The sequence below is a fragment of the Dysidea avara genome, chromosome 7 (genome assembly GCF_963678975.1).
Source record: "Dysidea avara chromosome 7, odDysAvar1.4, whole genome shotgun sequence".
Lineage (NCBI taxonomy): Eukaryota > Metazoa > Porifera > Demospongiae > Dictyoceratida > Dysideidae > Dysidea > Dysidea avara.
In genome coordinates this window covers 7,801,703-7,821,072 of record NC_089278.1, presented here as the reverse complement: position 1 = coordinate 7,821,072, position 19,370 = coordinate 7,801,703, and the positions used below count along the sequence as shown (strand labels likewise).

The 19,370-nt window shown below is 37.1% G+C and overlaps 1 protein-coding gene across 1 annotated transcript; it reads right to left on the bottom strand.

The window, feature by feature from the left end:
* Nucleotides 1–1,194: 1,194 nt before the first annotated feature.
* Nucleotides 1,195–18,252, bottom strand: LOC136261988 (neuron navigator 3-like). The gene is made up of 19 exons (XM_066056099.1): nt 18,145–18,252; nt 9,467–13,507; nt 8,113–8,187; nt 7,884–7,967; nt 7,574–7,741; nt 7,147–7,296; nt 6,913–7,066; nt 6,714–6,787; nt 6,121–6,204; nt 5,222–5,318; nt 5,082–5,156; nt 4,811–4,875; nt 4,557–4,724; nt 4,293–4,501; nt 4,141–4,233; nt 3,636–3,739; nt 3,463–3,587; nt 1,908–2,040; nt 1,195–1,547 (listed from the first exon to the last, which is right to left on the bottom strand). The coding sequence occupies exons 2-19, from the start codon at nt 13,481–13,483 to the stop codon at nt 1,402–1,404; spliced, it is 6,021 nt and encodes a 2,006-aa protein (XP_065912171.1). The 5' UTR covers nt 13,484–13,507; nt 18,145–18,252; the 3' UTR covers nt 1,195–1,401.
* Between the last annotated feature and the right edge of the window lie 1,118 nt (nt 18,253–19,370).

Here is a 19,370-nt window from a genome sequence, read left to right as displayed (position 1 = left end):
CACTTAATAATGTACAGTGTTGGGCAAGTTACTTTGTAAAAGTAACTAGTTACATATTACTTGCAACAGAACTATTTAGTTACAGTTACATATTACCAATAAAATAAAGTAACTATTAATAATATTACATATTATATTACTTTGTGTCCACAGTCTTAAGCTGTCACGTGTGAAACCACCACCTTATCACGTGACATGTTTGCGTTGTTGGACAATGTGCAAATCTTGGTTATAAGTAAGAAGCTGGTGAATAAGCCTCATTCAGTAGGTTTCGTTACTTCGTTGTGGCTAGGTGTTATTCAGTGGATTACTAACGAGATTAGTAACTTCATTACTTTACATAATATTAGATTCGTTACAGTAACTATATTACTTAGGTAACGCGTTACATTTGTAAGTAAAATAACTTGAGTTATATTACCTGTTTTTATAGTGTATTTCATTATAATACTTTGTCACCACAAAAGTAATAATATTATGTAAAGTGTTACTCCCAACACTGATAATGTAGTACAAAAGCTTCAAGTTATACAGTCAACAGATGATGTCATTAAAACAGTCAACTGATGATGATGCAAACTGACACAATGAAAACAATACAAGAATTGAATTGCTAGCTGGTGCATGCATGACCACACAGATTTACCAATTATGCTTCAAAAAACTGTTATACTTTTAACCGTGCTCAAAAATCAAGCCTATTATTATTATTGAGCATATCAGCTCCTGACTGTTGTATTAGAGTAAGTGACTGCTCTACATTAGAGTACCAAGGAACAGTAAAATAAAAACATAACACATCAAAATGCAGTAATACTGCCATGTTTTACTGTATGTTTGGCACACACATTGCACATTTTAATTTAACATCTTGAAACTAATTATTCTGCATAATGCTTTTGCTACCAAATCATGTTTGAATTATGCCACCTTAATTGGTACAAGCCTAATATTGTATGACTAAAATATTAGTAATAGAGAAATGTTTTACATAATTATTAAAATTAATGTTCTCTTATGAAAACCTATAGCTGACTTACCACAACACATTCAAACATCGCATACACACTGACCTAATACTGGCCTAAGAAGACTGCTTCTTTCATGGAAAGAAAAAGCAGTCTGGTCATGTGAGACTAATATCCCTTGGCTATGCAACACCTCATTAAATTTATCATTTAATAATAATAATCATTGACGAGAGATTCAAATTGATTACAAACAAAACACACTATGAAGGTAACAAATACACATCAAATTTTAGTGGTACAATTTACTATGTACACATATAAAATCAGATCAGAGATCCTGTACAAAACCATTAATAATAACATAGAGGGCTGTATATATTACAGATGCAGTGGGGATAGTCATAGTACAAAAAGCAGCACAGTTATATAGTTACAACATAGACTCCATTTTGCTACCATGCAATGGATTAGTTATAGGTAGTTCTTCAGTTGACTGATAACTTGGTTTACCACTATCCTGAAGACTTTGCTGTGATCCTGCACTTAAAGGAGACGACTGTTTCTGTTGTCTCAAAGCTATCGGAAACAAATAAACAGTTTATAAATGACTTAATACATCTGAATATTATAGTGTATGTTCTATTGGGGATCCTATATTATTACGGTACCACTCAAATGTAATGTCGTCTCGCTAGAGTGCAAGCAATTAAAACTCGCTAATTAAGGAGCATAACACCCGTTTTGCTTGCAAGTATTCATCTTGTTTTGACGACATTGCGTTTGAACAGTACCGTATATAGACCTTGAAAAGATAATGTGTAAGATTTAGCAATTCCATGCCAGTATCATACACATACATATTTCAATGGAACTCTATGGTTACTAAGTTAATAATTTCAAAGACATGACAATTACACCTGACAACAAACTAATTACCTTGAACGAATCCTACATCTTCTCTGGTAACCGTATTCAAGTTCTTCATGTCTGAAGAGTTCTTCCATGGGTAAGTGTCCAGTACCCAGTCTCTTACATCAATCCATTCCACTTTACTATCTACGCTATATTGCTAAATGGTACAAACAAGATGTTATCACCAGCTACACATGTACTATAACACAATAGAACACTCTACAACAACTGTTATGAAGATGAACCCATGAAATCATACAAGGTATATACACTGTACATAAAGTGTAACACAAGGGTAGAAAAGTTGAATGAAGATTTACTTATGATGCCACTTCAAACAAAATAGCAATGGTTTCTGTATAGTATTATTATTATTATGAACACAAGACTCAGATGGATCCCCACATGAAGACCATCATCAAGGATACCCATGTACCCATCACTATGCTATCATGAATGTTGTTGACCTTAAGCAGTGCTTATCACTTGTTATTTAGCCACATAATGTTAAGAGACTTTCCTGGTCCTATAAGATGTGACAAGTTGCTTAACGTTCAACAATGGGTGAAACACACGCACATACTAACATCTCAAGTTCCATATAATAACCAGTCACAAAGTGATAATAAAGGTGATAACATTATACCACAGGAACCCACACATTAAAGGGACAGCACTAAACAAATTTACGTTCTCTCTAGAAACTAGAGTGCACTTATTTGTGCTATGTAGTACTCCATTATTATATAAAAATAAAGCACGAGTGGATGTGTTTGAGAGACCAATACAGAACAAGGCAAAGCTGAGTGATATGTTAATCTCAAGACCATGTTAATTATTTCTTTATGCAACAGTGCAAACAATGCTTTGAGTATTATTTGTACTCTTTGACACCCTGTGCACAGTTGTGCTGTTTACCCATAAATAAATTAGCAAACTTGTAATATCTTCCACATAACTGTTCTTTACGGACAATGAAGTACATTTGAGTTTCTTAGTAGCTAATGCATACAGGAAGTTTCCCTGCTGCCACCATACATTTCAATTTAATAGCATCTAACAAAGCCTGCCCATTGTCTGTATATGCACGTAGGTCCAAGACGGTGTGTGTGTATGTGTGTGTGGGTGTAGGTGCGTTAGCGTGTGTAGGTACAGACATAAAACCATCTTGTTAACTAATAATTTGTCAATCTGTAGACATCAGGGGGACCTACTACTAATAGTCGATGTGACAAGTATACCATTAGTTAACAGAGTGTGCACAGTGTAATATGATACGACTATATAGTACAGATACTAACAATATTCAGTGTAATGTGTGTATGATTACAAGTGTCTCACAGTATATTATATGGTTGTAGATTACATGAAATATCAAACCAACAGACGGGCCATATGTATCTACAACGAAACATAGTAAAAAAGTGTATATATGTGCAGACCTTCAGTGGGATTTTAACAATCCTATTAACATCAACCAGAAACACTAACATTATTTAACACCACTTGTGTGTTCCTAAGTTACAACACAAGTGCACACATTACATACAGACAAATGTACAATGTGTCACGTACACACCTTAATGCCATCGAGGGTGGTAGCAGTTAGGTAAGGTATAATGAAGTGATTCCATAAGTTAATAAACCATGTTTCTATGAGATTTGGTGAACTATTTAATGGACAGTTTAAAAACACTCGAGGACCTGTATTAGAAGTGAATAAATCATTGCCATGATTTATGAATGACAAACCTAATGACAGAGATCCAAAATGAAACTTGGCAATAAAGTTGTCAAGATGTATCAATAGGGTTGGTAACCATGCAGCAATTGTGTCCAAAAGTGGATCAGTTGAGCTGCAATAGAACAATACAAGTAATATCATAGCAATTTACACCAATCCTTCTAAGTTCATTAAAACAACATGTTCCACATCTGTAGCCCATATGGCTTTAACAGTACATTTGACCTGGCTTCATTAAAGTGTGGGTAAACTATCAATATCTCATCATTTAACTATCACTATGTGGGCTTCTCTGTTGTCAGTTTCAATATTACATGCTCATTATTTCACTTCTGGCTCATGTAGTATTGTTGGTAAAATTACAGGCTTCTTCTATCCCACCTACGACCTTTTACTAGTATCGAAACAACTCTCGCAGCTAACTGGGGATATTCAACCTTTGATCTGATATAGAATTTCTATCTCAAAAATTGATACACACAACAAAAACATACTGAATGACAGACAAGATACCTGCTCTGGTTTTTCAAACATAGTACATTCTTTCTTAGTGATCGAGCCAATACATTCTTAATAGGTTCAGTATCAGGACTACATGTCACCACCCTGGACAAACAAATCACATACTTAACAAACAAGATTATTTACTTAAAGTAACACAGTACCTGACTTGGTGGTTGAAGAGTAAATGATGAAGTGAATTTCCCTTGATAAGACCAGAAGAGAACACTGCAATAATGTACGGTCTTTGATGTAGTAGTGCAGAAGCACTTAGAATACGCTCCAGATTATCATACTCTGATACATCATCTAATACTAGAACAGTTTGTTCAGTACTAGTGGCCACATCATTCCTTAAACAGTCAATCACTTTCTATTGGAGTAACACAAGTTGTTAATAATCTCTATTAGTGAGACTCTTTAAATACCTCATGTCCGTCAATGGCCACATTAAAGGTAACAATACGACCTTCATCCTGATCACCCATCCTGAACACCAAGTGTTTTCCTAAATAGTTAGCTACACTGCTCTTGCAAGATCCCTTGGTTCCCATCAGAACAAGACATTTGGTCTCCAACAGTAAACCAACATAGCTCTGTAACAAGACACACATGCGCAGTAGTGGCGGTGGCTGTGAGGCTCTCAGTGCATAAGCCTAATATACACACACTATTTGCATACCTGTAGAGTCTTAGCATTTATTAATACATGATAGGCAAGGACATCACACGAGCCTTGACTAGCACCTGCAGTGAAAGAATCAGTTAGCTCAAATATTTTGTATGCTACAATTATTCTCATTACGAACATTTTACACTTAAATTAACACTACTTTAAACATCAAATGGCTACATATCAACACCACATAATCACCCATAATATTTACTTGATGGCATGTGATGGGTTAAATGTGTGATAAATATTACACTACCAAGTACCAATAGTTACATACCTTTCAAGATGACATTAATGGTCATGCTTTTACCCAGAGCATAAAACGGTGAAGTCGTGGGGACAGCAGAGCTGCCTATATTGTTTGACAATGAACAAAATATAATTACAGTATGTGTACTGTACATAGCATTGACTTACCTGGCATCCTCTTTATAGAATTTTGCATGGTATAGTATAGTATACTATCTGTGCTAAGACCAAGTTTCTCCTCAGGGTCCACTGTACACAAGTGATGCTATCAATGGAGATAAATAAGACACCAGATATTACGCTAAAATTGTTTTGTAGCATAAAATTTTAGTCATTTGACTTGTCACATATTTATAAAAAATAAAAGCAAATTCTTAAAAAAATGCTATGGACAAGGTGACATCACCTATACAGTTAACTGATGCATGAAAGGCTAGCTACCTGTGTGGCTATAGCTACGAGGCTAGCTAGCCAATAATGGTACTGAACTAGGTAAGCGTAAAATGTTTTAAAGCTTTTGCAAATTATCACCAGACTAGGGTAGACAGATTGCTAGTGCAAAAATATATATATATATGTGGTTATTGCAAGTTGTATTGCTTTGTATCTAACACTGGCACAACATCATTTTCACAATAGAATGTTCAGTCCATTTATGGACAAAAATGGAGGCAGCTCAATTTTTATTAAGGTATCGTGCAAGCCAAATAGAAAATCTAGCTAACTCCTTGTGTAATTAAAAATGTCACTGCACTAAACATTTACGGTGATGATCCCATACATGATCTACTACCAAGTAGTCACATGAATAGATCCTCTCACTATAGCAGCTAATTTGCATAACTTATAGTCTGTCTAACTATTAGGGAAGCTGGTTATACATTGTAGTAGGTAGACAGCCAGGAGAGGTAACTATTCTACACAGTAAAAAATTTTATTTAAACCAGGATTGCACCTACTTCATTGCATCAATGACTCACACAATCACGTACTATAGAATACAATTTAATTGTGGCTGCTAGAAATAACTATCAAATCACAGTGAATTACTACCATACAAAAATTACCTCTAGGATAGCATATATTTTCTGGTCCATGGTTGGCCAGTTACAATCTGGACTAACTCGAACAACTCCCAACAATACGTGGTCCTATATAACATAACAATTAATACTAACCATGTAGCAATATGTGTAGCTATATTATGAGATCACCAAGTGGGTAGAGTATACATGTCACCAGTGATAGGGGAAGTCATTACATAGCCTTTACACAGATTCTGTAACTAGTGTTGTAATTTGAATGTGCCATGCCAGCCAAACAGAAGCAACTTAGTACCATTAATTTGAATATCATAAGAATTAAGTTGTAAAAAACCCATAGTGATGTATATAACATGTCATACCCACTTCATGCTTAAATACTCTACAACAAAATGTAAAAGATTTTCAGTGTAATTCACAAATAAAGTAATTTCTCCCATTCAGTTGGCAAATATGTACTCACAAAGGTATCCAAAAGTAAAGTTTGAATGTGTGTACAAAATTACATACATACAGCCTCTGTTTGTTTGGATACTGTGCAAAACTCAATGAAGAAATTATTTGTGAATTGTAACTCAATGATATGCAATAGTATGTACACAATACCGATCTCATACTTGTGCTTTGTTCCCACTTGATCCGACTTGTACGGTAACTGCTACTTTGACTCCACCAGAATAATCAACATGAACTACACAATGGAACGATGGACTCTCAAATATGTAACACAATTTTATATTTTGCACACATCCAGCTATATACGGTGATATAATATTGTACACTAGTCATTGCAAAGATAATGTTTGTTATACTGACCTTGTATTGGTTTGACTTCGACCAGTAAGGGTTCTGGGACACAAGGAATTATTGAATTAGTTAAACTCTGCACTGAATGTGAAAATCTGATTGTTGAGGTGCCACCGGGACTCTTGAGAAGTGAATTTTCAGTTTTCAGTAAGTTAAGATCTTCCTGTATAAACCACAGACACACATAAATACAAGAACAAATTCCACAATTTAGTTCAATATGAGTCTGTGTTAAATACTTACTCTTAGTGACATTAATTGACTGATTAGCCTTCCACGTTCACCACTGTTAGAGCTTGGTGGTCCTTGCTCATGGTCTTCGCTGTGTCTACGTGGTACTTGCGGGGAAATCACTGGCTCAGCTAGGTTTCTTTTGCGCCGCAGAGAAATATGCTACAAATAAACACACCATAATAATACAATTAAAGAACATTGTTAGAATGCTTTTCATTCACACCTGCCATGCTACATTAATATTCCTAATAACAAAATAATATACACTTGGTCATGCATAACATTCTACACTTGAGCTTCTAATGAATAACAAAAATGTGCTCTAGCAACAGCTGTTAATTGGACTGTAATCGTGTGTACTTGTAATGTACACATTAAAAAAACAAAAAACTGATAAATTATATCAAAACTTAATAATCGGTTATACGTTGCTCACCCTCCATGGTCGCTTCTTTTTCTTAGAGGAAGAGTTAGAGTGATCCATACCAGTATCAGACAAGTAACCATCAGATAGCACACCACCATCCTCTGTCTTCTTTCTACTACTTCTTTTATTGGATGGCCATTTTTCTTTATCTTCTTGTAGCTGTATAATCTCAGCATTCTATAGTAGTAGTATTAGTAGCAATAGCAACAAATTGACATTAACTAGTGAACATAGTTAGAATAACATGCACTCACTCACTAGTTAGAATACCACCACCAATAGCTATTGATGAACTAAAATTTCACACATGTGCATGTACCTTGTCTTCTAGATTAGCAGACAATGCCTGTAACTTGGTGTTCATTTCCGACATGTTTCTCTGATAAGACACCAACAGCTTGTTCTACAATGAAGTACAGCAAATTGATAAAATAGTACAAAAAACTGTCACACGAAAGAAAAACCACCAGTTCATCACATGTACATGCCTCAATTGTTGTAACAAGAGTTAAGTAACTTCAAATTTCCTTGTTAACTATTTCACATACCTTGTAGTCAATTTCAGACTTCATTTGGTTAACTTGTTTGTCGTATGAAGAAATTAGTTTGCGAAGTTCTTGCAGCTATGTAAGTACAAAACATGGACATGACTATTGTCAAATGTGCTGGCTACATGATGAAAACTATTGTTCAATGTACACAGTGAGACACACACTACCATATGTGCAGTGCTATTTTACATTGTATAAAGCTTTCACTGCAGGGTGTCATATGACCTAAACTACATGTGTAAACAATGTCTACTGAGCAGGTAGTTGTATATGATAATGGTCACTGACTCATCCTATTACAATAGAGAATGACACATGAGGTATGGTTACATCACACAGTGCACTGTGGAAGCGTTCACCTTACTAAACTAGCAAGCCCCACTAAATATCAGGAATATAGTAAAAACTGAGTAGTCATTACAATGAAATACTTTAGAAGATATTGTAGCAGTGAACCACTTGATGACAGTATACCACACATACCTCACATTATATGTTACACTTTAAGGAGTCATTACGCCTAGTAATGTCTATTAAACATTCATCAAGAGGGATTATAGTAAATAGTGCATATGAAAAGCTCTCACACCCAAACTCTCTACACACAACCATGTCCTATATAAGTACAACTTTACCAACATTTGGGGATAGAATTGGATATGGTAATTAGCACTTTAACATACACGACTGCACATAACTATAACATCTAACGCCTGCGTATGTACAGAAATCAGTTATGGCAAAAAAATGATCTGCACCATAAACTATAAATAAGCACATGCTAACTACGTTTCTGTTGTTCCATCAGTAATTGACATTTTTTGGCTGTTGTAATTGCTACACAGATGGCTGCAATTGTGAAAAAATGCATACACTATTTTACAAATAATATGGATGGACACATTGGGATCACTTAACAGTGCTTTACTATTTGTGTGTCGCTATAGACACACACTCATGTGCTGCTAAACACAACTCGGTATTTTTTCTTGACCACATTCTAAATTACAAGTGGTCAATCCAAATGATCGGGGCAAAATGATAGTGACATACAACAAACACATAACACTATTTACTCTTCTTTCTTATCACACAGATGTTAGACTGGTCATGATAGGCTTCAGGTTATCTAGAAAACTGTCAATTGAAAATGAGTTTTTGTTATTGCAAATTTAGACATAGATTTTGAACACGATTCATTCTGCAAGTACACAAACATGTATAGCACACTGCTCAGATTACTGACAAGTCAAAACAGGTACGACACGTGTGCACATACATAGGCATACCTACGCACCCACACACAGACTAACACTTTCAGATACACACACATACATACATACACACACACCTCAGGATCTCGGAATTGATTTTCTGGTGTGTACCGTTCAAGGAAAGGAGGGCTTCTACTATCAGACCTTCGCAAATCGAGATTAGGATCACTTTGAAACCTGAGTGATGGTTTATCTAATTCTGTTTTCTTAGTTGGTACCACTCTACGTTGCATTTCAGGTGTCAACCTTTTCACTTCCTGAATCTCTGTGCTTGCCATCTCAGAAAGTCTGTCAGTCCCACTAAGAGATTCACGTTTTCTTTGCTCTAAGTATGACTCCTCTGCAATCACATGAGCTGGCATATAAGGCTTTAGTCTAAATGAAAAGTTTGATGCTCTACTGCGATCTGATACTTGTGACGTGTGTGACGAGACATCACTCCTGTCATCTGACTGAGTATCAGCTTGCCCAACAGCTTCAGACTCTGGTGACAGCTGCTTTATAATATTTGAAAGGATATCAGCATCCCTGGTCAAATCACCTTCTTGTTGAACAGAAGGTTCAGTCACACATTGTGATGAACTAACCAATGGAGCTTCCTGTTGATGTGAGGTTTCCCCAACTGTTTCACCCTCCTGGCTTCTGTCCATGCTGGAGTGTGTGTTGACAGATGGAACAGCACCAACATGGCTTCCCATATTGTCAACACCACTGGCCACGTTATCAATAACTGCATTGTTCAGTGGAGCATGATCAGGCATTGTTGTTTGTTTAGCTGGTGGATGGTCACTTTGAGTTGGCAAGTGATCATTACTTGAGCCATGAGCAGCTAATGTGTTACCCAACTTGTGGTTTTTTCTTAGCTCACAAATTTCTACCCTCTGCACATCATTCATGGCATGTGGTAAATCAGATTGAAGCATTCCTACTGATTCAACTTCAATTGAGGACCCCCCAACACTGCTGTCTACAACATTACTGGTGACAGCTTCATTTTTAAGGGTCTCACCATTCACTGCAGTTTCCACTGGTGACAGCAACACATTGGTGGTCTTGCTAGCTCTGCTTGAGATGGGCTTGTTTAACACAGGTGTCTTACTTGAACTATCATATGCACTGAGATCAACTTTTCTAAAAGAGTTGGTCCTTCCAGGAGTACTAGCAGTGCTAGGACTGGTGGTCTTTGTATGGGCTTGGCGATATGTGTCTTCTTGGATTTGAACTGGGCTTAACGATTTTGCCCTCCCCTGGCAACAATCAGTTGTACACAAATATGCACCATCCCCAACCCCAAAAGACTTCCTGGATTGAGGATTAGGCACATTGTGGTGTCTCAGTAACCCCTGGGTCAACTTTGGAGGACTTCCTGATTGCTCCAGCCTAAAATCATAACCACTACTTGTTGGTTTACTGGGAAAGGTCTTATCAAAGTTAATTGGAGACGTTGGTGACACTGGGCTGGGAATCATCGACTGTCGAACAGGAGATCTGACCTGTCGTCTAGTAGTTGTTTCATCAGGCTGGCTGGCTGACCCACCACTCTGTGGAAACTTGAACACTGAGTGTGGAGGGGACTTTAACTTGAGAGCTGGAGAAGACGTGTAGTCCATTATTTTCATGTCAGACCTAACAGGTTTAATGGGAATAGATTCTTTCTCTTTACTGATATCAGGGTTGCTGCTTTCTGTTGGCTTTTTTAATTGCATCTTTTTACGTGATGTGTCAAAGCTAGATTTTCCATCCCTCTTAGAATCAAGGCCACTTGTAGTTGAATAAAAACTGGTATGGGGTGGAGAGAACGCTCGTAGTTTGAGATTGGAGTGAAGCTGGGCAATATCCATTTTGCCAGCTGATGCTAAATTCTGCTCGGACAAACCAGAAGGATTGTATTTCAGTCCACTACTCATTGGCTTCATTAAGCCTCTGTCATCGCCTGGTTTGTTTTCTCTAAGAAATTCCTTTGAAAAAGCTATTGTTTTATTTCTCTCTCGTTTTCCTGACAAGAAACTTCCACCCTGTAGACCTTTCTTGGGATAGGAAAAGTCACGTCCAGATTTCCCACTTGATTCTACCGCACGCTCCGGACTAACTCTTTGTTCTGATATTTTTCCAGGTTTATCCTTTTTCATTGCAAACCTGCTTAGTCCATCATACCTAGCAGCAGTAGGCAATGACATTGTCTTGCTGGAAGAATCTCGGGTAATGTCAGCCTCTCTGGAGTAGACACCAGCTTTAGCATCTGTATTTCTAGTATGTGGTACACCAGTGTGGTTATTGTAATGGCTACTGTCTGAAGTACTACTAACACTCACTCTAGTTTTATCAGACTGCATCACTATATCATCAAGGGCAGTTGCAACATCTTCTTCAGAGTAAACAAGTGAAGAGTTTGGTTGTTGTTGTGTGATTGTGTTTCTTTGTGAGACTTTTGGTGTAGCACTTCTATCATCACCGCCAGTATTGAATCCCATATGTTGTAGTTTGCCGAGAACCTTGGAGTCATGTGAAAAATAAGCTGGAAACTCATCAGGATTGAGTGGCGGAGATAATTCTGGAAATTTACTAGTATCAGAAGATTGTGACACCGATGACGGTGAAGAAGAGTCAAGAGAGCTGAGGTCAGCAATGCTACTTTTCTTCCCCAACACAACTGTAGCAGCAGTTGATTCGCTACCCGTCTCACTAATATATGAGTCAGTATCATTTGCTTCTTCCAACAAATTAGTTTTCACTAGTGCTGGTGGTGGCTGAATGTCACTGGGAATTGATGCAGAGCGGCCATAGATGGCTGTGTTTTCAGGCTTAGTTTGTGATGCAGTAGTCGACAATGAACCACGTCTAAACTGATAATTATGTCTATCATAGGCATCACCATTAACAGCAGCTACAAACTTATTGTGTTCAGACATAGGAGAATCATCTTTTCTTGAATCATGCGAGTCTTCTGGTTGTCTAAGATTAGAGTTCTTCATTTTGATTACTCTTGGCAGCATATTTGGTTTAACATGAGGAGGTGAAGTTGCACGGCCATGTGGCAACATACTGGTTTGACCAGGATTAGATCTTGGTAGCAAACTTCTCTGTACTTGAGTAGAATTATTATTATCTGGCTTCATTTGTGCACTGGATGACATTGGGAGAACATGGTGTTGTGGTTTTATCTTTGATTTAGGGATATCCACCTCGTCTGTAGTTGTCTTAGGTGGTGGGGAAAATGCTCGTGGAATTCCAGTAATTTTCTGGTTACTTGGAGCTCTCATTGACTCAGCTCTAGTTGGTAACTTTTGAAAAGCAGACGGTACCACTGCATCATCGCTGCCTGAACTACCACTGGACAGTCTGTTGTGCTTCTCTGATAACATCTGTCTATTATCAACCTTCCCTGGAGCTGGGATGGGTGAGTCACTTTTCAAGTTGTCATGTTTCAATAAAGCTGAATGAGGGCTATTACCCCTGCGGGGCTTTGCTGCAGTACTCTGATGATTTGAATCAAGTTTGTTGGACTCACGTAGAGGACTTGGAATAACCTGCTTTACTTTGTACCTGTTTACAGAGCTGTCACTGGAGTGTCTCTTCTTATCTGCTAATGCTAATGATCCAAGGTGTCCAGGTAGATCAGATGTTGGTTCTTGATCACCAATCACAGTTTTTGGGGATGCAGATTGTTCCCTTCGTTTGGCAATATCATTGAGAGGTGATGAATACTGTAGTTTACTACCACCTGACATTTTATCCTTAGGTGGTGGTAACCCTGAGACCCCAGTAGTATTGATGGGGCTACTCAGTCTACTGTTGGGAGTGGAGTTTGGTAACTTAATATACACATCACCCTTGATAGGTAAATGATCCGGTAGTCCATTATGTCTTACTGGCTGCTGTGATATATCATTATTCTCACTTCGAGGAGAAGCTGGCTTTCTGTTTGGATTAAATGCCAGCTGAGACTTGCCGGTGGTGTGGTTAGGCACCAAGCCTCCATTAGCAGTACTAGTAGTTGGAGTTTTAGTACCAGGACCACCACCTCCTCCTCCACCACCAGGATAGCCGAAACGAGAAGGAATCCCACTTCGGGGGCCGGCTTTAGTAGTAGCCATTAGTAGTCCTCAACTGTACAATGCCTAAAACAGATAACCACAGTAACCAACATCAGTCTACAAAAACACATGTTTCATTAGTTTATATTATACAAAAGTATTCATTTAACCAAGAGATCTTGAATAACCACGACAACCACATTACTGTCTCACACAGTGAATTACAGGGTAAACAAACAATGAAATCTACTATTGGACACCTTTACCCAGAATTTAGTTGACATCCATATACTGCTGACAACACATTGCAAAAACAACATACTACAGGCTAAACCTGACATTGTAAATTGCTACCCTCTGTAACATGTAAAGGTCACTTCATATGAAACGTAAAAACCAATTAAACACAAGTGATAAAACCTTCAGTTGCTAAGCACTCACAACTACGTACAGATCACTCTAGTACCTCCACTGGTATGACCTCACTATAATTAGTACTGTGCCAGCAATCACTGGAACAATCACCACACATGACCATATGCAGAATTCCCACATGTTAAAATAACCAGAGCAAGCTCATAGACAAACACATATGGAGACTGGACCTAAAACTCAATTTTTCGCTATTATTGAAGCAATGGGTACAGCTGGCACATGAAATCATCCTCTTAACTGCCAACACTTAATCATCTGTCTATATTCTTAACCACTTCTGTCTAAATATAACACTCATCGAGACAACATGTGACACTCAAGGTTAGTTAAATGCCATACTTGTCTCTTATTTGCTGAGACATGTCATACACCACTCACAAAAATACTGTGGGAAGATCAAAATGCTACAGTATACGATAAATATGTACAACATACAAAGGATCGAGATGAAATACAGCACTTTTGAGCTATGATCGTATCTTGTTCACTCTCTTGACGACTACTTTTTTGTATAGCACTTGCGCCAATGGACTGACTAATTCAAAGCACAACAAAACAGTGGGTAAAATATTGGATAGGACCAAATATTGGATATTGTTGTTGCCAAGATCTTAACTATTAATTTATTATTTACTACAATATAATTACCACACAGTCTTTAGTACTAGCTAGCAACTATAATCTTATATCACCAGGTATCAATAGAAGCCACTACAGACATTGACCAGTCTATATATGGCTTAAATTTCAAATTTTATATGTGCTCAGAAACAACAGGCGTATGACCAATATAATAGCCAATGTAATATTTTCTCCTACTGCACTTAAAATTGATTTTATTCATTCATATTACCACATTCCAATTTTAAAAGATCTACAATTAACAAACAGTCTACACAACTCGCAAAGACTGAATGGGACTCTCCAATCTCTGTCTCTGTCACACTATACTTGCAATTCTTAACAAAACACATCGATAATAACAATAAACGCATCACTACAATTCCCAACATACTGTGTAATTATACTCCGCATTACTGCATATTAATTTATAATGTAAGATATGGTAAAAATTTAAGCCACTTTACAAGAAATGTACTAGGCTATAGAATATATAATAATGTTTTGTTTTACGGTTCATTAACATCTCAACTCATCCAGCAAATGAGCAGAATTATGTCAACTAAGCTTGACAACTAGAGCTACCTACCAACATGGGTGTTTAATGTTTACAGTGTAGTAGTTAGTTTTGAGCTTAGCCAAAAGACAGCAATGCTATGGGCTATATTCAGAGCTACGCCTTATTAAACAACTTGAAAATAACTGCTTTACATGGGGTAGTTTTGACTACTGCAAGACTCGATTCTAGCCCTTAAGAACACAACAGTAGTTAAGTTTCAGTCAATAACAATTAAGAGAAACATTACACTGTTCTGTTTAGTAAAACACTTTACAGCGTACAAGATTGATATTTATAAATCGTATGAATTCAAAATAAACAACATACGATCCAACATTAAACCACGCTCAAATTTCTTTCCATATCAACAATCTGTAATTACTTACAAAATAAATATCATGTATCACGGATGCAATATAATCTGCTTTAAGGGCATCACGCATACTTTACTTCTTAGCATTACTGCAATACCAAGATCCTTAAGCATAGTAAAAATGTAATTTTGTTAACAAGTTTGATAAACCATCACATTAGAACTGGGCAGTATTAAATGTCATCAGATCAGCAGTAAATCATTATTATTTCAAGAGAATTTTTCGAATCGTAAAACCCTATAAGTATACAGTCATACAGTTCAGAGGCATATATATGTTTCAGATCTATCTTCGACAGTTCTACAATTTAAAATACACCACATGAAATGATATAAAATCATGCGTGAACCCACAAAACGTAGCCAGTGGCACCACTTCAGCAGTCTGCCCACCTTCTGGCAGGCAATAAAATCACCTATTGATGAAGGTCACAGTACATGCTGTTCACCACTAAATAACTCCAAAAAAGCTGACCTGACTACACAAACACATTACATAAAAAGACTAGAAGCCTTGTTACCTAACGACACACACCAGTACTCTTCCACCACAATGCTAAACACAAAATGGGCTATTGTAATTCATGTTCTTGTAAATAAATCCACAACTAGTTTAAGCTTACAACACATCCCACTGGTCAATTACACTATCCAGACATTTTCAAAGTACACTACCAAGCTATTGTAACTCCCAGGATGAAACTCCCTAACCAAAAGCATTAAACTTTTTTACCAAATATACAACTACTGTCAACAAGATAAAAGGATTGAGTGCAAGACTCTATGACTACACAACCAACCACAGTATATACACATCAGTCTAACACACTAGAGTCTTTGGCTTCACAACACTTTAGAATAAATCATCTATTAGTGGTACACCAACAAGTTAGTTAGTATAATAAGATAGAGTGGTAACAGATTCAAGTATCAGATTACCAATTATCAGCTACCTGTCAAGATAAATTGAGAGATGACTATGTCAACTCATGTACCACACACAAAAAAAACACCTGCTAGTATACAACACAACTGAAAACTCTATGAATTAGCAAAACGGGTTATCACCTTCAGCAAGTATTTCAAAACCTCTACGCAATCCAATTAATACATAGACATTTACCAAGGTGCTTATGACATTCTCAATTATCACCTATGCTAGTAATGTATGGGCGGGCCCCACTAGAGTGATACTACTTTAGACTGAAGGGTTGACCAGCAATTAGCAAATGAATCTCATTCAATTTTTTTGCCAGGGATGACATAAACACTCAAATACAGACACAATGGCAGCCAACAAATGCCTTGTTAAGATATGACCTCAAAACAGCCTCACCTACAACAACTATACATCAATAGGTGATGCTGACTTGTCAAGGGGGCTAAATTAACAAGCTGTCTAGAAAATAAAAGCTTGCTCCAAGTATGTTGTTGCATGAAAGAGGCAATTACTACTATATAATACAGCATCTTAATATTCCAATAACTTCAGAGAAATAGGATAATGCTTAAACAAAAAGACACTTGTTGGCCATGCATGAGTTGGCCTGGCTATATGATGTCCCTTAAGCCACTGTATATTATCATATTAAATAACTACTTAGAAAATATCTAACTGCACTGTATTATTCTGTTATAAGCCTCAACAGGAAAAAGCATATCATTTGATTTGACTAGCAAACTGCAATCAATCCCATTCTGGCATACAAAACTTCATCCAAAGTATATATTCATACATGAACAACTGTTCATATAGACAAATATGTGATGGTATACACGTAATTCATGGACACACATTTAAAATCAACATTGATCCATTCCATCGTTCAAAGGTGATAAGCAATTGTAACTGTTTATACATGCACACTCTATTGTTGCATCAAATATTTTATACCACAATTCATCTACAATATAACGGATAGCTATACTGTATTATTATGAACAACTCCTGGTGAGTGAATGAACAAACGGACCACCACTAACAATAAGATGTGTGCTAAATTATCACCCACAAAACCAAAGTATCTCATACAGGAAATTGATGCACTAATTATCATCCCTGGATCATCTGGGAATGTCTTCTACAGGTATCTTAGGAGACAAAGTTAGTTATTGAACTACAAGTACAAGGAGGCAATCAGACAACAAATTGCAACTGATCTTGACTCAATTTGAGCTCATGATCCCAGGACACTTTACAGACGTACGATGAAATTTAAGAGGTTAAAAAACTAAGCAGTGTTTCAATAAAAAAGCATCAGCTTGTTATTAATGATATAGTCTAGGTAAAGCTATTCTAGCAATGCAGACTTGAATATTCCGCTGTTTGCTACATCATTCACTGCATAGCTCCTGAATGGGGAGCTGTAGCTCTCAATAGACACTACTTAACAGACAGAACACCGAAGCGACTTGAAATGTGCTACAAATTTACAACTTCTACACCTCTAACAGCTTTCAGGCCAAGCCACAACCCTACGCTAAGACAGTCAGATATGCATAAAAACTACTTGCGCACAATGTCGGTCCTCTTCGATAAAATGGCACACGTGCAACAATTCGTTCCACTCAAACAACTGTTTTGAATGTTTACTGCGCAGCAAAAGTGCTAAGAAGTCTAGTTGTACTGCGCTCGTGTTATGCAACGACTGGATCAGGTTCTTGTCGACCACAGGTTGCGAAAACCATACATACAAACGCAGACCAGTGTATTACAACTTGCTCACCACATACCTTACACTATGGAGAGATCTTTCCACTTCTTTTATCAGAATAAAACAAGAGGTGCGATTACAAGCCAGTCATATCTTCGAATGTTAAATAAATTTCCGTAAATTTTTGTATGAAGACCAATAACCGGAAATGTGAGGCGGCAGAGCACGCGATCACAGTCACATTTTCAAAGGAGGCCACATAAGAGCTAATAAGGTAAATGTTTATGGCGCTGTAAAACAATTAGGCCACTCAAGTCATACCTGTCACTGCCTAGCCCAAGAAAGGATGCGGGCGGGCGGATGATCAGGACTTCAGGACTATGGACTTACATATACACCAGTAATACTGTCATGGCACACTGTATAGTATTATTATTTACTCGTTCATGCTGATTTTAGTTTATTAACCAATATTCTTACAGCATAAGTAATTATGCTTCTGCAAAAATGCACTAAGAAAATTGTTGATGGCTAGCTATAATGCTGCTTAAGCACAACAATGTAGCTATAGCTAAGCAATCTCCTCGTGTATAGTTACTTTTGCTTTCCAAGTGAAACATCTCATTACCTATGTCAGCAAAGTCAAATGATCCACAATGAAATATATGCACATCAGAAACTCTTCATTCAAATCTGAAGTCTTAGCCCACTGAGTATGTGTTTCTAGCTATTCAGTAAACCTTAGGAAAAGTAATTATATAACTGTCAAAGTTTTGAGTCATTGATTGCTCCAGGCTAATGTTCTTCAGTGATCACATGCGAGCTGATGTTTTAACTAAGGACTTGTCAATGTAGGACCATACAGTTATTTATTTAGTCATGGAAATTTTATAGTTTGATTTCAACAAATATTACCGGCTTTCCAATCAGTGTTCCAGTGTTCAGTGATAAGGAAGTTCCACTAGAAGAGTTACTAGACTAATCATTATAGAAGACCACATTTGAATTCAGTTAGGAAAGTTAAAGCCGGCTATGACCTATTAGGCTAGTGGTTAATGCTACATACTGGAGCTACTTTGGTTACTGGTAATAGAAGTATCTATATAATCAAATACAAAACTAGTCAGAAATGTTTTAGTAGTGCGGTAGAGTTAAGGGTATGGTATGAGCATTGTAATAGCTAGAATCCCCGCATGACTGTTCTATTAGAGTATCTCCATCTTCTGCAGTGTTTAAAATATCAGCAGTGCCCTTGATTTCTACTGGGTCACATGCACTTAAGCACCTGTAATATTAATAATAGTC

Excerpts from the sequence above, each read along its gene's own strand:
- LOC136261988 (XM_066056099.1), bottom strand. The coding sequence starts at position 13,483 with ATGGCTACTACTAAAGCCGGCCCCCGAAGTGGGATTCCTTCTCGTTTC. Across the intron at positions 5,319-6,120 it reads AAATATATGCTATCCTAGAG|CATCACTTGTGTACAGTGGA; the intron begins GTAATTTTTGTA and ends CTCCATTGATAG. Across the intron at positions 3,588-3,635 it reads TTTTGGATCTCTGTCATTAG|GTCCTCGAGTGTTTTTAAAC; the intron begins GTTTGTCATTCA and ends CTTCTAATACAG.